This window comes from Megalobrama amblycephala, linkage group LG11, assembly GCF_018812025.1.
Source record: "Megalobrama amblycephala isolate DHTTF-2021 linkage group LG11, ASM1881202v1, whole genome shotgun sequence".
Lineage (NCBI taxonomy): Eukaryota > Metazoa > Chordata > Actinopteri > Cypriniformes > Xenocyprididae > Megalobrama > Megalobrama amblycephala.
The window spans coordinates 30,430,418-30,457,957 of record NC_063054.1 but is presented as its reverse complement, the minus strand read 5'-3'; the positions used below and the strand labels follow the sequence as shown (position 1 = coordinate 30,457,957).

General features: G+C 37.4%; 1 protein-coding gene across 1 annotated transcript in view; it reads left to right on the top strand.

The window, feature by feature from the left end:
• The window catches only part of LOC125278313 (protein FAM184A-like), a 37,246-nt gene extending 18,929 nt beyond the window's left edge, over positions 1-18,317 (top strand). The window contains exon 2 of the mRNA XM_048207393.1: positions 17,511-18,317. Coding sequence (XP_048063350.1) covers positions 17,511-17,579 — 69 coding nt within the window. The 3' untranslated portion in view covers positions 17,580-18,317. The remainder of the gene's footprint in view (positions 1-17,510) is intronic.
• The last annotated feature ends 9,223 nt before the right edge of the window (positions 18,318-27,540 follow it).

Sequence of the window (27,540 nt, the reverse complement as noted above, 5' to 3'; positions counted from 1 at the left end):
CTTTGCATCACAGGAATAAATTACATTTTAAAATATATTCAAATAGAAAAAAGTTATTTTAAATTGTAATAATATTTCACAATATTACTGTTTTTATGATATTTTTAATCAAATAAATGTGGCCTTGGTGAGCATAAGAAACTTCTTTCAAAAACTATTACTTAAAATAAATAAATTAAAATATTCAAAAATATTACTGACCTCAAACTTTTGCAACAGTATGTGCAAAATTACCACTGATCTCTATTTATGACTTAATACCATTTTATTAATTTATTTTTATTATTTATTTTTGATCAGTCCTAATTTAGGTAATTTAAGAATTCCTTTTTTTAAAAAGCGTGCAAAGGAACAAAATGCAGGGATTTTAAGACACATTTTTGACTTTTTACTTAAGTTTACTTTTTCTGTCTTAAAAAGGCAGCGCTTGCTCAGGAAACAGCAAGACATGATGCAATTGCACTCTATTTAAAGGTGCCATCGAACGTTTTTTTACAAGATGTAATAAAAGTCTAAGGTGTCCCCTGAATGTGTCTGTGAAGTTTCAGCTCAAAATACCCCATAGATTTTTTTTAATTCATTTTTTTTTAACTGCCTATTTTGGGGCATAATTAGAAATGCGCCGATTCATGTTCCGGCCCCTTTAAATGCTCACGCTCCCCACCCACGGAGCTCGCGCTTGCCTTAAACAGTGCATAAACAAAGTTTACACTGCTAATATAACCCTCAAATGGATCGTCATGCATACTGCATGCATGCGTCGGATCATGTGAGTATAGTATTTATTTGGATGTTTACATTTGATTCTGAATGAATTTGAGGCTGTGATCTGTGGCTAACGGCTAATGCTACACTGTTGGAGAGATTTATAAAGAATGAAGTTGTGTTTATGAATTATACAGACTGCAAGTGTTTAATAATGAAAATAACGACGGCTCTTGTCTCTGTGAATACAGTAAGAAACGATGGTAACTTTAACCACATTTAACAGTACATTAGCAACATGCTAACGAAACATTTAGAAAGACAGTTTACAAATATCACTAAAAATATCATGTTATCATGGATCATGTCAGTTATTATTGCGCCATCTGCCATTTTTCGCTATTGTTCTTGCTTGCTTACCTAGTCTGATGATTCAGCTGTGCACAGATCCAGACGTCCTGCCCTTGTCTAATGCCTTGAACATGAGCTGGCATATGCAAATATTGGGGTCATACATATTAATGATCCCGACTGTTACGTAACAGTCTGTGTTATGTTGAGATTCGCCTGTTCTTCTGAGGTCTTTTAAACAAATGAGATTTATATAAGAAGGAGGAAACAATGGGGTTTGAGACTCACTGTATGTCATTTCCATGTACTGAACTCTTGTTATTCAACTATGCCAAGGTAAATTCAATATTTAATTCTAGGGCACCTTTAAAGTAAAATATCAATCTAAAAATAAACATAAAAGTGTAAATAGATGTGTTGACCTGCTAATTGACTAGTTGGCTGTCATCCCATTGTGCCTTTTAAAACAAATGCACACTAAAAAGACAGAAGCCTGTTGCCCTTTGCACACTTTTGCTGTTTTCTGTTGTGTTGGTATGCAGAAGTGATCGCAGTTGCATCACAATATCATTCTCCTCCCTGACTGTAGTAACAGTCCTTACACATATAGCAACTGGATGGTTTAATCTTGACAACATGTCAACGCATATCATGGAGGTATGGCTTGGGGTTGTTTTTCTTTTTCACTGATTTAAACAAAACAGGAAAAATTAGAGACATATGGATGAGACAGTGTTTTGAGAGATGTAGGGAGAAGTTTGGTGTATTCCCTCTTTCCCAGTACATCAAGTATATTGTCTTATTTTACAGTTAAAATGTCTAAAAAAATGATTGAAACATGATAAATTTACTTATATTTAGAATAGATATAAAAACTTGTTTAAAATTGTAAAAACTTGTATTTTGTCTTGCACTTATTTCAAATATGAACAAGTGAATTCAAGTCAAGATACACTTAAGATGCAATCTACTATATGAAAATCAGTTTTAATATCTTATTCAGTCATGCTTCTAAAATAAATTTATCTTGTTTACTTTTTTACAAGAAAACAATTAAAGAAGACAAAGTCATTTTTTGCAGTGCACACTTGAAGACTAGTCAGACAGATTTCTGACTCTTTTGCTGTAGTGTACATACATTTTATTGAATGTACCATCTAATGTTTCAAGACAGAACATGGTTTATAAACGACCTGCAGTCAGCCACACTTCTTTCCACAGCCGGGTGTCCTGCGTTGTGCTCATTTTAACCCATTCAAATAGTCAAGTGCCTGAGCTAGCTGCTGATTTTTTTTTTTTTGGAATCTTGTACCAGTGTTGAGAAGAACAGTATTCTGCACTCATGAAAATGCTCAAAAATGGTTTTATGTAAAGTAAAATACAGTATTATTACAGAGACAGTGTAGCAATGTGTATTAAGTTTCACATAATATAAGTTTCATGTAATTTAAGCCAAGTCAGAATGCTGTGCCGGGATGAACAATGATGCTGATCCAGGAATGTGTCCTACTTAGCTTAATCATGTTAAACGGTTGGACAGTTTTGCTTGGTCATTGTGATATTGCTAATCAGGGGGAAAGATCTAAACTTTAGAATGCTATCTTATCTGTTTGGTAACCTTGGCAATTTCAGTTAGAACCTCATTTAGAACAAAAGCTATTACAGAATGACATTTCTTAAAGGTGCCCTAGAATTAAAAATTTAATTTATCTTGGCATAGTTGAATAACAAGAGTTCAGTACATGGAAATGACATACAGTGAGTCTCAAACTCCATTGTTTCCTCCTCCTTTATATAAATCTCATTTGTTTAAAAGACCTCCGAAGAACAGGCGAATCTCAACATAACACTGACTGTTACGTAACAGTCGGGATCATTAATATGTACGCCCCCAATATTTGCATATGCCAGCCCATGTTCAAGGCATTACACAAGGGCAGGCAGTTAACGTCTGGATCTGTGCACAGTTGAATCATCAGACTAGGTAAGCAAGCAAGAACAATAGCGAAAAATGGCAGATGGAGCAATAATAACTGACATGATCCATGATATCATGATATTTTTAGTGATATTTGTAAACTGTCTTTCTAAATGTTTCGTTAGCATGTTGCTAATGTACTGTTAAATGTGGTTAAAGTTACCATCGTTTCTTACTGTATTCACGGAGACAAGAGCCGTTGTTATTTTCATTATTAAACACTTACAGTCTGTATAATTCATAAACACAACTTCATTCTTTATAAATCTCTCCAACAGTGTAGCATTAGCTGTTAGCCACGGAGCATAGCCTCAAACTCATTCAGAATCAAATGTAAACATCCAAATAAATACCATACTTACGCGATTAGACATGCTGCATGACAAACACTTTGTAAAGATCCATTTTGAGGGTTATATTAGCTGTGTGAACTGTGTTTATGCTGTTCAAGGCAAGCGCGAGCTCCGGGGGCGGGGGAGCACGAGAATTTAAAGGGGCCACAGCATGAATCGGCTCATATTTAATGATGCCCAAAAATAGGCAGTTAAAAAAATAAATAAATAAATAAAAATCTATGGGGTATTTTGAGCTGAAACTTCACAGACACATTCAGGGGACACCTTAGACTTATATTACATCTTGTAAAAAAACGTTCAATGGCACCTTTAAGTGCGTTATCTTATCTTACCTACGGATAGGAAAAGGTTATTACAGAAGCATCCTAACTTGACAAAAAAAACGTCTTAACTTTAGGACGACTCCACTGGTGTCCAAACTTCAAAATTATTTGAAAGCCAACTGTAAAAATCACATAACAATAGCCCTGTTTGAGAACGATATTACATTTATTAATGATACAAGATGAAGAACAGCGATGTGTGATGGTGGAAAGACTTTTTGAACACCCAAATGATTTGCTGCACTTTGACGATAAAACACTGACAAACAATTGCATGAAATATAGTGATAGGCTTTGCCTTCTTCTACCAAACTTATCAAAACGAGAAATTAAATGAAAAATAACACCCGAAAATGAAAATGATGTCATTAATTACTCACCCTCATGTCGTTCCACACCCGTAAGACACAAATTCCAATGGCTCAGTGAAGCCTGCGTTGCCAGCAAGATCATTTCCTTTTTCAATGCCCAGAAAGGTACCAAAACATATTTAAAACAGTTCATGTGAGTACAGTGGTTCAACCTTAATATTATAAAGCAACGAGAATACTTTTTGTGCGCCAAAAAACAAACAAAATAGTGACTTTATTCAACAATCTAGTGATGGGCGATTTCAAAACACTGCTTCATGAAGCTTCGAAGCTTTACAAATCTTTTTTTTTCGAATCAGTGGTTCAGATCGTGTATCAAACTGCCAAAGTCACGTGAACTATTGAAATTTCAAAACTCTTATGACGTAACAAAGCCTCGTTTACTGAAATCACGTGATTTTGGCACTCTGAACCACTGATTCGAAACAAGATTTGTAAAGCTTTGAAGCTTCATGAAGCAGTGTTTTGAAATCGCCCATCACTAGATATTGTTGAATAAAGTCGTTATTTTGTTTTTTTGGCACACAAAAAGTATTCTAGTCGCTTCATAATATTAAGGTTGAACCACTGGAGTCACATGAGCTGTTTTAAATATGTTTTTAGTACCTGGGCATTGAAAAAGGAAATGATCTTGCTGGCAACGCAGGCCTCACTGAGCCATCGGACTTTATCAAAAAATATCTTAATTTGTGTTCCGAAGATGAATGAAGGTCTTAGGGGTGTGGAACGACATGATTAATAACAGAATTTTCATTTTTGGGTGAACTAACCCTTTAATTATATAAATAATATTTTGGACCTGGAACAACAAATTCTGTCAAAGAGTTAGTTGGTTATTTAGGTAGATGGTTGGTTGGTTTGTTAGTTGGTTGGTTCATTAGTTAGTCAGTCCCTGAACCTAAGAATCTTGTTTAGCCAAATCCTAACTCTAAAATCTAATTGATAGAAATCTTGTTCCCAGACCAACAAGAATATTGAACATTTCAGGAACATTTCCTACATAGAATAGGTTGTTTGCAATCACGTGGTTCTGGTGACGCGCGAAATTCCGGTGGAGGGCAAGCAGTGAAAATTAGAATGGAAGAGATGGGGAAAAGTCCTTTCTTTGCTAGTTTAGAAAGGTATAAACAGAAAATCACAACATATGTTGGACGCGATCCTTATGTTATGAAAAGGAGCGACTTTTCCACTGAATTAAAAGACTTTCCTGCCATCGAGGAGGCAGATATAGAGGATGTGAAGCTGCCGTCACGCCGTGTTCAGTTCTAGTCTGGGTTTATTTATATTGCGCTGCCTAGTGAAGTTAGAGCAGTATTTTGATTTTCTGTTGTGATTGTGAAAAATGTCGCCATTGTAGGTCATTTATGCTGAATCGAGAATTGTAATAGGAACTCACGATATCGTTCGTGGAAAAAAGAAGGTGAGGAAAGACGACTAGCAAATGTAATAATGTCACTAAATAAACCCACTGCCTTTCACTCAAAATAATCACATAGGTTTGCTGAGTTTTGTATTTGGTTTTTGTGTAATAATTAACATTATGTTTTAGAGTATGATCACTCGGCTTGTGAATGATTATAACTTGCACACAGCCACTTCAAAACTGTTCACGAGCTTCTATGGGTTTGATTTTGGTTGTCATTTGTTGAAATAAATACAAAAATACAGCTTGTCTGTGTCCTGAACGTGACCCTCCGATTCTCCTCCGTGGTCATATGGGAAAGTGAATATTTACAAAAAACAACATTTAAACTAGTTACATTTACACGCTTCCAACAAATAAATGGATCGACTTCTGTCAGCTTGTTGAACACATTTATTTTATTTAGACATTTTCTACCATACGATGGCTGAAGCAGCAGCGCGTGACACTGTTCTCATGGTAACCAAATCAACATTGTGAACACAATACTACAAAACTGAAGTGAAAATTCCAAATTATAATTAAATAGGACAAAATATCTTCTCCTCCCTGCAAACGATAGCATGAAGAATGTGAATATTTAACCAAGTCAAAAAGGTAAGCAGGTATCCATATTCATTTAAGTATCAGCAGACGCAAAACGCTATAAAAGGCGACAACTTTTAAAGTTAAAGAACTAAATAAGTTATAAAAAACGGTATGTTTTATGTAAAGTTAAGTTATGTAAACGTTATAAACACCTTCTGGGTTCTCGATTTTATCGATTTGAGCAACCATAAACGACGTAAAACATGCAAATTTTAAGTTTTTGATAGGATTCCTATATAGAAACATCACTCCCTGCCCTCCAGACTCATTCGCGCTGCTGCTGTGACGTCATGTGCAAACAACCTATAATCATGTTAAATGTGTTGGATAGTTTTGCTTAGAGCCACAGTGGTGAAAGCTTGTATGATAGCTTGTAAAATTCAAATTTGCAGCTTCTCATTCACTAGCCCAGACTACTCTACTTCCTTCTGAATTATGTCTGGGCACTTCTCGCTAGTTCTCTTTGTCTGCCTGCAGGATCCTTCTCGCTTTGTGCTGAATTAGGAACTAAAGTTAGAAACAGGATTCACCGGATAAAGGTTTTGGCATTTGATGGAGGATTCACTTTGAGATGCTGAATAATGCTTCTGTCTGATGAAGGGTGTAGAGGTGAGGAAATATTGAGAACACTCCACTGTGGCCTACATAAATCTCAAGAGATGATTTGATTTCCTCCTGTTCATTCTCTTTGAAGGCTGTATATTACTTGTTTGCCTGCACTCTGTTTGATATGTCTTTGTTGCCATATGATTGTTGGATTTATGTGAATCCTTGAGATGAAATCCTCTCCACCATCTCTACTCATCCCTCTATCCTTCAATGATTATTCGTACTAGATTATATAGTGCTGATTAATACTATCCGAACAGCTGCCCCTCGTGCCTGGAGCAGGATCTTGTCTTGCGCGCAATTTCACAAGCTGTCGGCCAGAGACGAGTGATGAAAGGGCCCATCCATCACATCCTCTCATTGAGACCAGAATACTGCGTGTATAATGTGTTGCGGACGCAACCCCTGAGCATCAGCCAGTCGTATTACGCCTTGCTTTGTGATGAATGAGTGACATCACAAACCTGCCAGACAGAAATGAAAGTGTCATATCACATCAGATAATGATGTTTACACCTCGGCTAGTGCAGCAGATGTGGCCGTATTACACCAGGTAATTAGAAAACTCTGTGTTCTGATGAATTTTAAAGGTTGTTCTGGGTTCAAAACCAGCTGAGCTGTATGTAATAATTACCCGTATAAATGTTAATAATTTTGAATCATCCCTCTGTTTATAGTAACATACACAAGGTTCCAAAAAGGTTCCAAAAGGGGGTTTTTACACAGCAGTGCCATAGAAGAACCATTTTGGGTTCCCTAAAGAACCTTTGAGTGAACAGTTTTAGTGTTAAAAACATTTTAATAATTCAAAGAACATCCGATACAATGGTAATAAATATGTTCCCATTAATAACCATGAATAAATATGTTCCCATGAATAATATAATAGGTATTTTATATGCAAATAACATTCAGAAACTGTATGTGAAATTAATATGGATCAGTAAATTGATTCGTGGATTGAAATTCCTGCATGCTCTCCATATTTATTGACATCCAGAGCAGGGGCAGATCTACGGGTGGGCCCGTTTTTATGCTGTTTTCTAGTTTTTATGTTTGATTTGTGACAAGCATTTTAATTCAGTGATCCACACAAACACACAGAGAGACAAAAATAAAAACGATAAATTAACTTTAACATTTTTTAATTAACACAGTATTTTAGGCCAGCCTTTCTGAAGTACTCTAGTTAAATACAGTAATAAAACTATCATGCATCACATTACTTTATGTAATACCATTATACATTTTTAATATTTTTTCTCACAATTTTTGGCTTTTTACCAAACATTCGCTATTGATATTTCTTGTGGTATGCCAGAAAATGGACATAAAGAAGGAAAATTACCATATAGTAATTTAGTAGAGTACTAACTTAAATAAAATACAGATGATGTTAGATTATTAAAATAGGGCTGACATCAGTTTCCAAGCTGTCTATATTGCTTCGAATCTATCTCTGCTTATCAAAAAAAAAAACACATTATACAAATGTCAATCAATTCCATTCTATAAAATTGTGACCGTGTTCAGGAATGGTTTTGTATTAGCTCATTTTAATTAACCAAACTGAACCAGCAGCAAAACAAAATTTTTAATGCATATTTATTCACACAGATCTATCATCTCTCTCTCTCTCATAGGTAGTTATAAATTTTATGGTTGCATCTGTGGGCTATAAAATATAGGCCATGCTTGAATGTGACAGTAAATTATAAAGTTTTTCTTGCTATATGTTTTGCTTTAGTGATATATTGCACAGCCCAAATAAAGATTTACAAGGTCAATTCTTAAACATGTGAGAAGTTATATTTCCCGCAATGATCATTGCTGTGTAACTATGTTAAGTTTCCATGTCTTATGTTCTGCAGGAGAGCTAATTTAATCATTGCATTAAGTAACAGATGCATTATGGCTAATATGCGTCCAATCAGCAGATTTTAGCAAATGTGTAATTATCGGCTGCAAAATCATATTAACGTAATCAAAGCTCTATATGTGTGGGGGGGAAAAGCAAGTGTGGTAAATTACAGTGGGGGAGCAAGACTAGTGGCTCTGTTTGTACACAACATTTTCTATCGCAGAAGCAGCTGTGTCTAGTTGCCACGGTAACTCTCTTTTTATTTTCAAGTTAGCACTACCAATCTGAAAGGAAACAAAGTGCACAAATCTCCTCATTTCACATGGTGTTCTGTACAATTAGTCCACCCTGGCCTGGGCTAAATATAACACAAATACTGAATGTGACGTGAACCTCTCCAGCAAGTTTACTCTGTATTTTTGCTAAGAATGTAATTAAATGTGCCTTACTTGTGCTATATTAGACAACAAGACATTAGATGTGTTCCAATTCGCGTACTTATGAAAAAACAAAGTGTGTGGAATGTTGGACATGGGGCTAACAGACTCCGATGTTGAACGACAAAATAACCTTATAAAAAATTCATACAGTACATGGTTGAGTCCATACAGTTGTTCATAAGGACAGTGTATAAGTGTATAGTGCATAATTTGGTACACAACAATTATTTTTATTGATTGGGGGAATGGTTTATTTAAATGAATTATTCACTAAAATGAATCTCTACACATTTATGTTCACTGTGTGAGAGTGTGTTTGATTATTGCCTTATTTCTGTCTGCTGTAAATGTGACACTACGCCATTATCTGCTCAAAATTAGCTGTTACTGGAAAAACTGGTGATTTGAAACACTAGCTACTGACAAATGTATTCAGTAACATCACATTTAGTTGCTTTATTATTGGTAGGTTGTGTGGTTACTCTGCTTTTTGTAAGTGGAATGGGAATGGGTCTCAGAGTTCACAGAGCTTTTACACTCAGCTCTGTTCTCTTCTCTTCCCTGACAAGTCACCTTTTTTATTTATATAGCACAGATTGTTTCAAAGCAGCTTTACAGTGATAAAAGGAAAATGATTCAATGATGCAATCTGTACAGCTGTTCTAAAAGAAAATAGTGTCTTTGTTCATCTGAAGTCAGTTCAGTGTTTATTCAGTTCCGTTGATCATCAATTATTAAATTAGTTCATTTCATCTACAATATAAACCTGAATAAGATGACAAAACTAAAAAAAAAAACTGAGGCAATCAATTGCCTCAAAGTTTAAGTTAAGAAATTCAAAGTTTAAGTAAGCAGAACTGGCAGATTTTTAGTTTGTACTACTCATACATTTTAGTTGTTCTTAACTTGAAATGTTTGAGAACACTCATACACTGTAAAAAGTAATACGCTCTATCTACTCAATAAAATTGTGGCAACAGATTGCAAGCAATTTTGTTAATTAAATTTAGGGCTGACCGATATATCGCATGCGATTGTCACGCGCATTTCGTCAGTAAAGCCGGTTCCCTGATTACCGCTAAATCGCCATCACCTGCTTTCAAATGGAGCGGCATTTAATAGACAGAGCCGTAGTTCACTGACAAGCCACGCAATATCGCGTTCATTATCGAAAGCGATTCATATGAACGCGATATTGCGTAGCTAGTTCTGTCTATTAAATTGCGCTCCATTTTAAAGCAGGTGATGGTGATTTAGTGGTAATCAGGGCACCAGCTTTACTGACGAAATGCGCGTGACAATCGCATGCGATATATCGGTCAGCCCTAATTAAATTCAACATATAACAATTGAGTTAGAATGAATCAAATTAGTTCCTTAAGTCAACCATTTAAAATGTGTAAAATTAGCAAACACCATTACAAAAACCAAAAACTGAAATAAAAAGCAAAGAGTCATACTGCCCAACTAAAAGAAACACTGATCGCCATAGCGGTGATCAAACATTTTCAATAAAATCAACACCAACATCTAAACCTCTGTTAATTCTTTTGTTTCTCTTTCCTTCAATGATTGGTTGTTATCATCAGGTGTCAATGTTGGCAATAAAAAAATAGAGTTCTTAATTCATCTTTGATGTCTATCTGTCTATTCAGATATTTTTGTTTAAATTGTACTCATTTTAAATGGTTGACATTTAAGGAATTAATTCGATTAATTCTAACTCGATTCTAATTGTTGAATTTAATTAATAATATTGTTTGTAATCTGTTGCCAAAATTTTATTGAGTAGATGTAGCATATTACTTTTTACAGTGTACATTTAAATTAAAGGTGCCCTAGAACTTTTTTTAAAAAGATGTAATATAAGTTTAAGGTGTCCCCTGAATGTGTCTGTGAAGTTTCAGCTTAAAATACCCCATAGATTTTTTTTTTATTCATTTTTTTTAACTGCCTATTTTTGGGCATCATTATAAATGAGCCGATTCAGGGCTACTGGCCCTTTAATTCTCGTGCTCCACGCCCACAGAGCTCGCGCTTGCCTTGAACAGGGCATAAACAAAGTTTACACAGCTAAAATAAAACCCTCAAATAGATCTTTACAAAGTGTTCGTCATGCATGCGGCATGCATGCGTCGGATTATGTGAGTATTGTATACTGTTATATTGTTTGCATTTGATTCTGAATGAATTTGAGGCTGTGCTCCATGGCTAACGGCTAATGCTACACTGTTGGAGGGATTTATAAAGAATGAAGTTGTGTTTATGAATTATACAGACTGCAAGTGTTTAATAATGAAAATAGCGATGGCTCTTGTCTCCGTGAATACAGTAATAAACAATGGTAACTTTAACCACATTTAACAGTACATTAGCAACATGCTAACGAAACATTTAGAAAGACAATTTACAAATATCACTAAAAATATCATGATATCACATCCAGAGGTTACTGGCTGCCCTTGTCTAATGCCTTTCATAATGTTGGGAACATGAGCTGTCATATGCAAATATTGGGGGCGTACACCCCGACTGTTATGTAACAGTCGGTGTTATGTTGAGATTCGCCTGTTCTTCGGATGTCTTTTAAACAAATGAGATTTATATAAGAAGGAGGAAACAATGGAGTTTGAGACTCACTGTATGTCATTTTCATGTACTGAACTCTTGTTATTTGACTATGCCAAGATAAATTAAATTTTTCATTCGAGGGCACCTTTAAAATTATCATGTAACCTCAATGTAAACATTTTTAATAGTGTAAAATTAGCTAGCTATAACAAGCTAATTCAGAAAATGCTAATTTGCTGAAAAGTTAACAATAACAACATACTTGCTCTCAAATCAAGCCACATGCACCGCTTGTCACCATGATGGTAACTCTCCAAAAACCCACATTAACAGAAACTCTTCTAAATTAGCATAACAAAACATTAATCACTACTAAATCTCCCACTTAACATTAATCTTACACAAAAAATATTATATAACACTTAATTTTAGCATTTACTCTCCCGAGTGCCATGGGACAAGTATTCTGGGAAATAGAAATCCCAGCCTAGTTTCAGTTAAACTTATGTTAACCTAAGTTAAAAGAAATAAGTTCATAAACCTCAAAACAATGAAACAGTTCAGTTTACTTAAAATATATCAGTTCTGTGAACTTGAAAGAAAAAGAAAGTGCTAAATACTCATAAAAGTTCATTTGACTGAACTAATTTATTTAATTTAAGTTTGTTCTACTCAAACCAATTAATTATTTTGAGCGTTAGGGTTTACAGTATATAAAGTAGTTCTGCAGAAAACAGTGGTGTCATCAGTTCTCATACAATAGTGTCAATGCAGTCAAATCAATAATATTGTTGAATATTAAGTTTCCCCAACTAAGCAAGCAAGAAGCGACAGTGGCAAGGAACCCAAACTCCATCAGGTGACGGAATGGAGAAAAAAACCATTTCTCCTCTGGCCAACGAATGAACATGGTGTGATTATGATTCAGGCTGCATATCACAAGTCAGAAATCAGATTGTGGATCGCTAGCATTCAAATATTTCATCCATTTCCTTTTGCTTGAAGATCAGATTCATCACGCAAGTATGGAAACGAAAGTGGTCAAAGGTCTGTGCAGAGGACTTGTCTGGTTCTTTTGTTCTTTGCTGAGGATGTGTGTTGACGGCTGTCATGTCGATGAGGCCTTCACAGGGGATTGTCTAGTTGACAGGATCTCAGGCAAAATATATTTAATTGGGCACTGAGCTTTGAGTCAGTGCATCAGAAATATCTATTCCCCTTGTTTTTTCACTAATGACAAGACGTTATTAGAAACCCAAACAATTTGCCTGCCTTCTTCATAGAAATCGCTTTTAGTTGACTTCACAGCCTGGCAAAACTATGTTGTGATACTTGCACCAGAGGGTTTCAGGTGGCACCTTCTTGTTCTAGAGAATTTTATTTTATTCTAAGAGCATGTTATTTGACAAAACATCCCTGTGAAGAAGTTTTCCCTGAACATAAACACTCTTCTCTACCATTCATAAGTTTGTTTTTTCTTTTCTTTTCTTTTCTTTTCTTTTCTTTTCTTTTCTTTTCTTTTTTTAAAGAAACATCTTACGTTGAAATACTAAGAAATATTCTCATGAAGGCTAGATTTATTTGAGCGAAAATTCATAAAAACAGTAATATTGTGAAATATTATTGACTGTTTTGTAAAAGGGTGATGAACTGAGAAATCAAATTTTCCTTGAGCTTTTGACATATAAGAGGTCATCATACTTTAAGAATATCCTGTAAGTTTTGAAGCTGAGCGCTGCATCTCGCATTTTAGATGCAAAGACGTGTTCTGTGTGACCGAGCCCTTATTAGAAAACATTATTACAAGCTTACCGTTGTGAATTGGACTAAGGTAAGGTAATGGTTATGAACACTGGCTGGTTATGTACTTGCTCAAAAATTGATTTTGGAAAATTTTTAACCAAAAAAAGTTTTAAAAACTGCAGCTTGAATTGAATTGAAAAGTAGTATATGTTAGTTTTAAATAAGTATATCTACTAAAAGTTTACTTTATTTGCTTATAGAAGCACATTGGTATATAGATGACCACAAAGCTACCAAACATGGACTAAAAGCCACAACACTCAACTTGAATTAATAGAGTCAAAACTTGCAGTTTTGGATTGTCTTTGGACTTTCTAGTGAATTGGTATCATAATATGCAATTCTAACTGGCTAATCTGGATAGTTAATACTTTCATTTAGCAATGACACATTAGGCTCAAAGGGATAGTTCACCCAAGAATGAAAATTCTGTCATCATTTACTCATCTTCATGCCATTCCAAAACCTGTATGACTTTCTTTCTTGTGCAGAACGCACACAAAAGATATTTTTTTAAAAAGTTCCTTTTTTTTTTTTTTTTAACCGTAGACATCTTCTATTGTGTTTGATAGAAAGAAAGTAATTCTGTTTTAGATTGACACAAAGGTGAGTAAATGATGACAGAATGAGGGGAACTATCCCTTTTGAAGTTCTCCAAGGTTGAATTTTCTTTTCACATTATATTACCTAGATGAAAAGAGATCAATTTTTTTTTGGTAAAGATGAAGAGATGAACATTTGAATAAATATTACATTTATTAAATCTTTGTCCATCAGAGGAAACAGACGTTTTAACCCCTGATCTGAACAAAGAGATTCACTTCAAAGACAAATGCTAGATCTGAAGCTAGATCATTAGGTCTGGGCCTCATAAATAACAGGCCCAAGCAAACCACCAGGAGACCATGTCTCTTCTGATCTCAGCCCAGTAAAAAGATCTGCGGCAGCAGCCTAGACGGTCTCAAAGTTTGCTTTAGAACCATTTTCTCAATTGCACCCTCTAAGAAAAGTAAATCTGCCCTGCTTGCAACCCACTACATCGTGAATCTTTTGAAAGACTATGATCATGTACTGTAGTTGCCATGGTGATGAAGGACGGTCACAGTGCTTCTATGTGATGGTGCCGTTCATTGACTCCTGAAGGGATAGATTCTGCTTGACTCATTGCACATGGTTAGGGAGAAGTTTCAGTTTTGAGTGGGCTGGTTCTCTGCACTGAGAGATAATTAGTGTTGGTCAGGGAACGGATCAGTTGATATGTATGAGTTTGAGTTTTCAGAGGATTTAGAAGTCTATTCCTAATGCTAACATGGGAGTTAATCTCAGTTCTGTAACTGCAGAGTGGTGCATTGTGAGATGAAAGTATGAACAACAGTTACTAAGCAAAAAATGACTAATTATTATGCGTATTTTTGAAAAGCTCAAATAAGCTTGTTTTGTTCCTGTTGTTCCAGTGTATGAGTTATAAAAATGACTTTCAATGGGGTCAGCAACAACGTTTAACCAGACGTGATGTGTTAAAATCATCCAATGTGAGTTTGATTATCATTTTGCATGCGCTTTATATCCATTCCTAAAATGTATAATTCACCTCAGATCTTGAAAATAAAAAGAAACAAAGACATTCAAACTGTCAACTCAATGTGAACAAACAAGTGTATTCTATGACAAAGATTGATTCAGTGACTCAGATTGTTAATATGGTTAAAATGGTGTAATATTATTGAATTTAATTATGTACGTATCCATTTTGTTGTGAGTACTGCGCCCTTGCAGAGAGACTCTGCCCATTTGCTCTTCTGATTGGCTGTGATTTTGGATTGATTTGCACTCTAGTTTTTGGTGAGTAGATGCAACGATTATAGGGGCTTTCGCAGCAGTGTTTTCTGTTGGCCGAAGGACCCTTTTTTTGGCATGTTCGCAGCACAGGAACTTGGAACAATTTTAGTTATAGGAATGCCTTTTGGGGGGACTAAATTAGCTCCTAGTTCAGGGTAGGGTCTGATTCAACACAATAGGAACTACTATCACTAAATGGCCGAACGCATGCCTTACGAAACATCAGTACCCACCATTTTTAAAAAGCCATTTACCACACAGTTTACATATACTTACTCCACAAACTAACTCCACAAACTTGTAAAACAGCGATAGATGGACCGATGCCAAAGTCCAGGCACTTCTTTAAGCTACTGTGCAGAGTTGTTGACATTGTTGAGTGCCGCACTTAAATGATTCAATGTCGGTCGGCTTACGTCACTTCAGAGTTCTTACTGGCGGTGTGAATGCAACCATGAAAATGGCCCTAGGGGAGCATTTAGTTTTCAGAGGACCACCCTGGTGGCTCGTTCCTGTAACTGAGTTAATATAACTACCCGGTCAGAAATGTTTATGATGTGCAACTTTAGAAGCACATTTTGTTCTTTTCAGAAACACTCAGACCACAGTGGCCATGAGACCATATCCTCTAATGTAGCTCATAAACCATGAAAGATTGACTCTATTTTAAACATCAGTGCTCCAATCAAACGCCCAAGGATGTTGTGAAATTACCGTATAACTTTGTGACTCTGGTTCATAAAATTTATAGTCCAGTTTACTCACTAAAAATTATTCTGTGTCACTTCCATTCACCATGTTTACAGGGTTTTGTAATGAGATTCAGTCATTTGCGAGTCCTGGGGGTTTTGAGACATGGCTGGCAAACAGATGCACAGGCCTGGAGATGCACCTGTTGCTGTACTTTGGGACATGGCCTTCATACCTTCTGCATTTCAGATTGTTCTGGGCTTTGGAAGGCACCAGAGCAAATATGTGTCATCATTTTTTGCTTGGTTTGTCAGGCCGTCATTGCCACATACATCTTTGGATACAAAGTATTCTCCTCTTGAGAGCAAAAGGAGCAAAGATTCCTGCAATGACAAGACAGATATCCAAGAATCAAATTGTTTTTGGTGAAAATGTAGATCGGACTGGGCTCAATTGACATTTCCCAATTAGCTGATACTGATTCATTTGCGTACCTGTATATTTTATTAACAATGTCCATTTTGAAAGACATTTTCTAATATATACAGCTCTGGAAAAAATTAAGAGACCACTCCAAGTTCAGAAATCAATGTTAAGTGGTCTCTTAATTTTTTCCAGAGCTGTATAATTCATCCATCCATTAAAATATCCCATGACTGCATGTAATAATAAATTGATGTTGATGGTAGTAAACACTCTGAATGATTCAAAATGAAAACTCTTGAGTTTGTGAGTCTTTTTGAATGATTAATTGAAAGGCCAGAAGCAAAGTAATCATTTGTTTGTGAATTGGGCTATACTGGTTGCACTGTATGTTTATGATTCACTAAAAGATTCAAGATTTTTATTTGCCACTGTACACAGTTATACAGTTTTAAGATACAACTTACAGTGAAATGTAAACCTGGTCAGCTACTTAGATTAAATGTCCATTAAATAAAAATAAATAGTAGGTTTAAAAAAAAAAGAACCAGTTCATAAGAATCATTTGCTCATAAATCAGAACACACTGTTTGTGCTATATGCATTTGATTCACTAAAAGACCTGGTTTGTAAGAATCATTTGTTCATGAATCAGACCACACTGCTTGAACTGCGTGAATTTGATTTACTAAAAGAACCAGTTCATAAGAATATTTTTTTTTCATGAATTAGAGCACGTTGATGGCCAATGTAGTCCTGGCTACTGTTCATGAACAAATGACTCCCAAATGCATCCCACAAGGACAGCTTAAGAGTGTCATTAAGTTGCCGATATTTTGCAGTACATGTCCTTTTTATCTCATCACATTCAATTCCAACTGCAAATTCAGGTAAAATATGATTTGATTCAGTCATGCATGAAACACTGGCATAGAGTACAAAATCGATCATGGGGCTTTAACAATTGATACGACATGATTCAAATGAAGAAATGGAAAAATCTTCATTTTTCCCCAGCCCTATCTGTAGATAAATTGGTAGACATACTTGTTCTTAAATTCTCACTATGCTGTCAGCCAATGTAATACAATAATTGCTAAGCAAAAAGTATGAAAGCATTATTGGGACAGTGAATGGACGAAAGTAACCTTGTCCAATGTCATTTCTCCTCATTGCCAGTGGGACTATGCAGGTGGACAGATGGCACTATACAGCCTGTTGGCGCCAGGCAAGAAGAATCCCCAGTAGCGCTTCTTAGAGCACCATGCTGGAATAAACCCTGGCTAAAGGTCCTCTAAGATGTCACACTGTTCATTATGGACTCCAATTTGGCCACCATCCTGTTCCCTGCTTTATCTCCAGTGAGTTCAAAGTGAGTGCGGTACCAAAGGTGGCCTTCCTGATTGGTTTGTTCGGGCCTTTGGAATAATCTGAACTGCTATTGTTCCCTTAGCAGATGACAGCGTTGAAAAAGAAGCCATTACACTTGCACATCACTAACAGCTTGCTGCACACAATAACAGATCTGAGCCACGTCAGACAGTTCAGTCTGCTCTGGCCTTTTTTTCACAGCACGACTGTGTTGTGAACAGTTCCCTTGGGTACCTCAGGGCTACTCAACACCTTCTCCGACACTACAGTGTTCACCAACTGCTATGTAGGCCTACTTGTTGGGGTAGAACCAAAATCTGGAAGAATTTGCAGGTGTCCACTTGCATTGGGCTGAGCTTCCTCCCAGAGTCAGATTGGCAGGATGGTTTTGTAGTCACTGGAGAATTTATGCAACATCTGATCCAATCTTATCCAGATGTTACCAGTCTCTATGGAACATATAGAACATCCTATCAGGAAGTCAGAGGAATGAAGCTGAATCTCCACAGAGAGGCTGAGATTCTTGGGATTGATTAATTTCTAATCAAAAACCCTATAGTCTAGGGAAACAGATTTATGCATAATTCAGACATAAAAAAAAAGGTGTGAATTTGAATTGGCACACAGGAAGTTGAATTGTAATGTGAATTAGTAGCCTGACGTGGTCATACTCAATTCTAGTTCGAATATGAGTCTGATACTGCTCCATTGGGCTTTGATTATGGGGGCGTATTTCAACCGATCCAGGAAAGATCTCAATTGGATAGACCTACAACCAATCAGAGCTACAGAGTAAGTGACGTATGTTGAGCGACGCATAGTTGTCAACAGAACTCTTCTTAGCGACCATCGGGGCCAGCTGATAAATCAAACTTTTGCCGAATCCCGTAGGAAGGACGGCAAAGACATCTTTCCCATCGACAAATGCCTTGATCGCGGTCCTCTGTTCCTTTTTTAAAATTAATGCGCTGTTGATATCTTCTATAACGGACGCGATGGCGGAATCTACACATCTCAGTTCTTCAACAGCCATCATTGTTGTAAACTAATTGACCTTTCGCAAACACCCGCCCCCCTTAGTTACTGTTGCTTTGTCCGACAAGCCGTGGCGCTGTCACGCCACACAGAGTGGAAAATACATCGCGGATCAAAGAAGATACTGACAACACATCGACAGACGAGACAGAGCAGGTTACTTATGATATTAAACAAAGTCCCAGCTTTCAAACTGTGTAGTTATTAAAAAAATTCAAACAATAAAAACCGTTTTGTGGCTCTTTAATGGGTTGTGACCATGATCGTGACAGATTGCAGAGGCTCGTGAACCGATCATCTCTTCCTACTAGTCCATTTACAGCATCAAATAAACATGAATGAACATGAGAATGAATGTTGTTTCAAACGCGGAAAGACGTCAATATGCACAATTTTTCAAGTTTAACTCCACCGAGGTTAATCTTCTAACTCCTGACTGCTTTGTCGGACAAAATGGCGGATGCGGCGTTCTGATTGGTTAGATCGCTTGTCAATCAAACTCCCCAAGCGCTCTTTGATGACGTGGCTGATTACGTTTCTGGTGATAATCTGTCAATCATCGCCCTGACAATGTGATTGGTCCGAACAGTTTCTGTTCGGGCATAATTACTCCTCTACGGATCGAGTCCAGACCGAACTCCCCGACCTCAAAATGTTGTGGGCGGGGCTAAGTTCGGCTGGCATCCAGGCTAGTGAATTAGATTTACAGGAAAAGGAATGTTCTATCCTTCTTTTTGTTCCGTCGTTGTCATTCTTTTGTTGTACTGTTCTATCTGTCATTCTTTTGTTTGTTTGTCTAGCCAACAGTTATTTGAATTTCTTTGAATTTTCCGTTTTACATTTTACATTTCAAATACAAAATTATACAAATCATACAAATTCAAATTAATTTTACATCCTGTTTGCTACCTCAATTTAATAGTATCACTGAAGACTTTTCTCAGCTCCATTTATTCTTCAAACCCATATCCGAGTTTCAAGTTCAAGCTCACAAAGATGTGCCTGTGATGTGAGCTGCAGCGGCTCACTATGTAGTTCTCTAAAGGTGTTTTTTGAGATGGAGATGTGGATTTTTAAGTGCTCTGAAGTCTGATTTAAAACGTCTCCTGCAGGTTTAAATTCCACCGGGTGTAAATCTCAGCCTGCAAATAGTTCTTTTCGCCTTGATTTTTTTTTCAGTCGTTACTGCCCATCAAAGCTCTGACCCCACTTGCTCAGCTGTCAGAGTTGGCTTGCTTGAATTTCTCTCATGTCCTCATTTAGTACTTAACTTTTTTTTTTTTTTTTTTTTTTTTTTTTTTTTTTGTGCAGATTCTGGAACTTTAGTTTAGAATTAGTAGCTGTAATCTTCACTCTCTAGAGGAATGGTGTCAGTAGTTTTGCGTAATACCCTCTGGTCTCTGTGGTTTGATTGGTGAAGGAGTGGAGAAGATATATAATAACTATGAAAAAACTGAAAAAGATGACGGCTCACGTAGGAGGCATCTCACCCTACGGTTTTCCAGCCCCGGACTCTACATGAAGACTGTTTCACCTTAAAGGAAAAAAAAAAGTTCACACTGTGTGGTACAAAGTCAATATTCAAGATAAAAAGATATGAAGTAAAAATTGATAGATATAAAGCAGTTACGAGAAATACTGAGGTGGAATTGCTTTCATAACCTGGGCCACGGGGTAGCTGATTAACGAATCTACTGTAACACCTTAGTCTCACGTTTATCCCTGACTTGCTTTCAAATAGCCATGTCTTTTTGATTTATTATCTTGCTCAAGAATGCCATTGATATTTACAGTAGGCTCTGCCAATATCTGTAACTTCGGTGCCTGCGTTAGCTTAACCCAAAGCTGCTTGGTGCAGCAAACTTTCCAGGGCACTGAACAAGCACTGCCACCCTCTCTAAATGCACTCTATATCCTTTTGTCCTCAGGAGTAGCATGAACCAAATCAGCTGTTGTGCAGAAAGACTTTGTCTCTCTAGATAACAGCTATAGGAGTGACCTACCTATTTTCCATACAAATTCCATTTGTTATTCCAAAACTGCAGATTGACCCTTTTTCCTCCTCCGAAGTCAAAACTAGCAGAGAAGGCAAGTGTTATCTACTTAAAAGTGGATTATTGGCTTTGTGTTCTGATTGTTCTTAGCGCACATATCAGATTTAAACATAAACTAATGAACCTCCTGCAGCATTTGTACCATTAATCTGCTTTTACGTTGCGGTAGAGTAACTTTCAAAGTTACGGTTGTGTTTTATTAGGTTCAACTGGCCTGTCTTTGTCTCTCTTAAGGAGACTCTAAAAGTTTTGAGGAGTTTTATTTGGCTCTTAAATTTATTGCCCTAGAAAGCAGCCATGAAGGGCAGTTAAACTGAAGTGTGAATTATTCATGTTGAGCTGAGATTCGGAGGAAAGTTTAAACAAACACTTGAAATGGATAGCCACGCTTCACAGAATTGGCAACGAGCCATCCAGCACAACCAAAATCCTCTGTTCAAACACTTCTGTCTAGGTTCTGTCTGGGAACTTTCTTGTTCAGTTTAACAAGTACAAAGTTAACCCTCTACCGCACGCATTATGATACATTTATATAAAAAAATATTTGACTCTTTTTCTTTTCTTAGAATGGCTTAACTTGAAGTGCTGTAAAAAAAAAATTGGAAAAAATTATTATTTTAAGGTACTTTATGATATGTTGCCATATGGCAACAACGTACAATAGTGGAAATAACTTAGAATAAGTGTAAGTGTATATAGTTAATATTTTTCCTCAAAAATGTTGTTTTTTATTGAATCAATTGGTGCTATTATAAGCTTTAGCAGTAAATATAAACAACACCTTATACTTATTTTCCAACATCTTGTGCTTTTATTTATTCCATTCTCTTTTGCTGAATAATGCTGTATATTCTTTGAATTTCATTACGTTTTTCGTGAATATTATTTCAATTGCAAATGTAGACAGTTAAAAACAAATCTAATACTGTTCATCATGTATCATAAAACATTGACATAAAACCAAAAATATTGCAGTTCATGAAAATTCAACTTTACGCAATCTTATGAGAGGAAGGTTATGAAGATGAACCCCCCATAATCCTTGAAACTTCACCTTTTTTCTGTATGAAACTTCAAAAGCATTTTTTTTTTTTCAGAGGTGAGGCACAGGTACACATCACATTTGGTGCACTTCACCCTAACAATACACTTACAGCCACTTGCACCTGCCTTTTTGAGACACCATGGTAGGCCAGTGGTTGGTCTGGGCCAGTAGCACTGGCTGTGGTGGCAGGTCTCTGATGATGATTTAATCCATAATACAAATGTCATGGCAGTCCTTAACATACGACTAATCAACATTATATCACTAGCATTAATTAGGGCCCAAGCGAAAATTCGCGCAGGGCCCTCTTGTTTTTCTAAGGATTATTAGGGCCCAAGCGAATTAAGCGCGCAGGGCCCTCTTGTTCTTCTAAGGATTATTAGGGCCCAAGCGAAAATTCGCGCAGGGCCCTCTTGTTCTTCTAAGGATTATTATTTTTTTTTATTTTTTTTTTTTTTTTCCGTCTTCCGGGGCATTTTGGGGGCCTTAACATGCTCAAAAACTCTTGAAAATTGGCACACACATTGGAATCCGCGGCCATTAGGACGCCGGAGAGGCTGGTACCCGGGCGTGGCAGGGGGGCTCGACAGCGCCCCCTTGAAAAAAGTCTGAAAATTTGGTCCATATATTAAACACGCTTGCACGTATTAGTCTGAAACTCGGTACACATATAGACCTCATCGGGCCGAGCAACTTTCGTGCTCTAAGTTAAACGCCACGCCAACAGGAAGTCAGCTATTAAGGGTTGTTTGAAAAACGCATGCTCTGGAATTTGATATACTCCTCCTAGACGATTAATCCGATCGCCACCAAACTCGGTCAGCATGAAGTCAAGACACTGATGATGAAAAATTGCCAGGGGATTTGTGATATCTCGAACGGTTTGGCCGTGGCGAGGCAACGAATTTATGGCGAGAAAAAGGAAACAGGAAATGTGTTATAACGTCTGCATACATATATTGATCTTTATGAAACTTCACGAGTGTGTTCGTTATAGGAGTCTGATCACATGGATGTGACTATTGTGAGTCAAAGTTATAGCGCCACCAACTGGCAGCAGGAAGTGTATCACTTTTTGAAATGTTTTGAGATCACCCTCTTATTTTTACCTGATTTGCTTCAAACTTCATCAGTGTAATGTCAATACACAGCAGATGTAGACCTATGACAGGATTTTTGATATTTGAAATATTGTTGCCATGGCAACAGGTCAAACTGTAATAATATTCTTGAGTGTTTTTGAGGCTCTTAACATGCTTCAAATTGCATGAAACTCGACACACACATCAATATTGTCAACCAGTAGACATGGACAAAGCCATAGAAATGGGCGTGGTGGAGGGGCTCAGTAGCGCCACCTTTTGACAAAAGTGGGGGGGTTAGTTTTTCCTACAGTCACCAAACTCGGTACACATATTGTTCTCATCAAGCCGGACAATTTTCTAATTTACATTCATTAGCTCCGACCAACAGGAAGTCAGCTATTTTGGTTTGAATGTTAATTTTTTTGAAAAAACAGGCTATGAATTTTATACTACTACTCCTACAGGGTTTATCCAATTTACACCAAGCTTTTTTTAACTTGTTGCTAACACATTGAAGTTGTTTAATTGCAAACGGATTTTGGATATCTCAAATGGTTTGGCCGTGGCGAGGCAACGAATTTATGGCAAGAAAAGGGAAACAAAGTGTTATAACTCCTGCATACATTAATTGATTTTGATGAAACTTCGGCTTAGTCTTCGTTGTACAAGGCTGATCACATGGATGTGACTATTGTGATTCAAAGTCATAGCGCCACCAACTGGAAGCAGAAAATGTGTCACTTTCAGCATACATTGAGATCACCCTCTTATTTTTACCTGATTTGCTTCAAAATTCATCAGAATAATGTTAAAACTTGGCACATGTAATCCTTTGAAAATGGGCAGGGAGGAGGGGCTCTATAGTGGCACCTTGTAGTGCAGTAAATGTGGAGTGAATTTGACATAGTCCTTTGATGTTTAACCGTTTTAAGTGCCTATTGCCCGCTGTGCACAGTTGCCCTGAAGCCACCGGGGTGGCGGTGCCACCGGGCTTGGGCCCGCCATCGCTGCTCGCAGCTATATTTATTATTAGGGCCCAAGCGAAAATTCGCGCAGGGCCCTCTTGTTCTTCTAAGGATTATTATTATTTTTTTTTTTTTTTTATTTTTTTTTTTTTTCCGTCTTCCGGGGCTTTTTGGGGGCCTTAACATGCTCAAAAACTCTTGAAAATTGGCACACACATTGGAATCCGCGGCCATTAGGACGCCGGAGAGGCTGGTACCCGGGCGTGGCAGGGGGGCTCGACAGCGCCCCCTTGAAAAAAGTCTGAAAATTTGGTCCATATATTAAACACGCTTGCACGTATTAGTATGAAACTCAGTACACATATAGACCTCATCGGGCCGAACAACTTTCGTGCTCTAAGTTAAACACCACGCCAACAGGAAGTCAGCTATTAAGGGTTGTTTGAAAAACGCATGCTCTGGAATTTGATATACTCCTCCTAGACGATTAATCCGATCGCCACCAAACTCGGTCAGCATGAAGTCAAGACACTGATGATTAAAAATTGCCAGGGGATTTTTGATATCTCGAACGGTTTGGCCGTGGCGAGGCAACGAATTTATGGCGAGAAAAAGGAAACAGGAAATGTGTTATAACGTCTGCATACATATATTGATCTTTATGAAACTTCACGAGTGTGTTCGTTATAGGAGTCTGATCACATGGATGTGACTATTGTGAGTCAAAGTTATAGCGCCACCAACTGGCAGCAGGAAGTGTATCACTTTTTGAAATGTTTTGAGATCACCCTCTTATTTTTACCTGATTTGCTTCAAACTTCATCAGTGTAATGTCAATACACAGCAGATGTAGACCTATGACAGGATTTTTGATATTTGAAATATTGTTGCCATGGCAACAGGTCAAACTGTAATAATATTCTTGAGTGTTTTTGAGGCTCTTAACATGCTTCAAATTGCATGAAACTCGACACACACATCAATATTGTCAACCAGTAGACATGGACAAAGCCATAGAAATGGGCGTGGTGGAGGGGCTCAGTAGCGCCACCTTTTGACAAAAGTGGGGGGGTTAGTTTTTCCTACAATCACCAAACTCGGTACACATATTGTTCTCATCAAGCCGGACAATTTTCTAATTTACATTCATTAGCTCCGACCAACAGGAAGTCAGCTATTTTGGTTTGAATGTTAATTTTTTGAAAAAACAGGCTATGAATTTTATACTACTGCTCCTACAGGGTTTATCCAATTTACACCAAACTTTTTTAACTTGTTGCTAACACATTGAAGTTGTTTAATTGCAAACGGATTTTGGATATCTCAAACGGTTTGGCCGTGGCGAGGCAACGAATTTATGGCAAGAAAAGGGAAACAAAGTGTTATAACTTCTGCATACATTAATTGATTTTGATGAAACTTCGGCTTAGTCTTCGTTGTACAAGGCTGATCACATGGATGTGACTATTGTGATTCAAAGTAATAGCGCCACCAACTGGAAGCAGAAAATGTGTCACTTTCAGCATACATTGAGATCACCCTCTTATTTTTACCTGATTTGCTTCAAAATTCATCAGAATAATGTTAAAACTTGGCACATGTAATCCTTTGAAAATGGGCAGGGAGGAGGGGCTCTATAGTGGCACCTTGTAGTGCAGTAAATGTGGAGTGAATTTGACATAGTCCTTTGATGTTTAACCGTTTTAAGTGCCTATTGCCCGCTGTGCACAGTTGCCCTGAAGCCACCGGGGTGGCGGTGCCACCGGGCTTGGGCCCGCCATCGCTGCTCGCAGCTATATTTATTATTAGGGCCCAAGCGAAAATTCGCGCAGGGCCCTCTTGTTCTTCTAAGGATTATTATTATTTTTTTTTTTTTTTTTTTTTTTTTTTTTTTTTTTCCGTCTTCCGGGGCTTTTTGGGGGCCTTAACATGCTCAAAAACTCTTGAAAATTGGCACACACATTGGAATCCGCGGCCATTAGGACGCCGGAGAGGCTGGTACCCGGGCGTGGCAGGGGGCTCGACAGCGCCCCCTTGAAAAAAGTCTGAAAATTTGGTCCATATATTAAACACGCTTGCACGTATTAGTATGAAACTCAGTACACATATAGACCTCATCGGGCCGAACAACTTTCGTGCTCTAAGTTAAACACCACGCCAACAGGAAGTCAGCTATTAAGGGTTGTTTGAAAAACGCATGCTCTGGAATTTGATATACTCCTCCTAGACGATTAATCCGATCGCCACCAAACTCGGTCAGCATGAAGTCAAGACACTGATGATTAAAAATTGCCAGGGGATTTTTGATATCTCGAACGGTTTGGCCGTGGCGAGGCAACGAATTTATGGCGAGAAAAAGGAAACAGGAAATGTGTTATAACGTCTGCATACATATATTGATCTTTATGAAACTTCACGAGTGTGTTCGTTATAGGAGTCTGATCACATGGATGTGACTATTGTGAGTCAAAGTTATAGCGCCACCAACTGGCAGCAGGAAGTGTATCACTTTTTGAAATGTTTTGAGATCACCCTCTTATTTTTACCTGATTTGCTTCAAACTTCATCAGTGTAATGTCAATACACAGCAGATGTAGACCTATGACAGGATTTTTGATATTTGAAATATTGTTGCCATGGCAACAGGTCAAACTGTAATAATATTCTTGAGTGTTTTTGAGGCTCTTAACATGCTTCAAATTGCATGAAACTCGACACACACATCAATATTGTCAACCAGTAGACATGGACAAAGCCATAGAAATGGGCGTGGTGGAGGGGCTCAGTAGCGCCACCTTTTGACAAAAGTGGGGGGGGTTAGTTTTTCCTACAAGTCACCAAACTTCGGTACACATATTGTTCTCATCAAGCCGGACAATTTTCTAATTTACATTCATTAGCTCCGACCAACAGGAAGTCAGCTATTTTTGGTTTGAATGTTAATTTTTTGAAAAAACAGGCTATGAATTTTATACTACTACTCCTACAGGGTTTTTACAATTTACACCAAAGCTTTTTTTAACTTGTTGCTAACACATTGAAGTTGTTTAATTGCAAACGGATTTTGGATATCTCAAACGGTTTGGCCGTGGCGAGGCAACGAATTTATGGCAAGAAAAGGGAAACAAAGTGTTATAACTTCTGCATACATTAATTGATTTTGATGAAACTTCGGCTTAGTCTTCGTTGTACAAGGCTGATCACATGGATGTGACTATTGTGATTCAAAGTCATAGCGCCACCAACTGGAAGCAGAAAATGTGTCACTTTCAGCATACATTGAGATCACCCTCTTATTTTTACCTGATTTGCTTCAAAATTCATCAGAATAATGTTAAAACTTGGCACATGTAATCCTTTGAAAATGGGCAGGGAGGAGGGGCTCTATAGTGGCACCTTGTAGTGCAGTAAATGTGGAGTGAATTTGACATAGTCCTTTGATGTTTAACCGTTTTAAGTGCCTATTGCCCGCTGTGCACAGTTGCCCTGAAGCCACCGGGGTGGCGGTGCCACCGGGCTTGGGCCCGCCATCGCTGCTCGCAGCTATATTTAGGGCCCAAGCGAAAAATTCGCGCAGGGCCCTCTTTGTTCTTCTAAGGATTATTAGGGCCAGCGAAAATTCGCGCAGGGCCCTCTTGTTCTTCTAAGGATTAT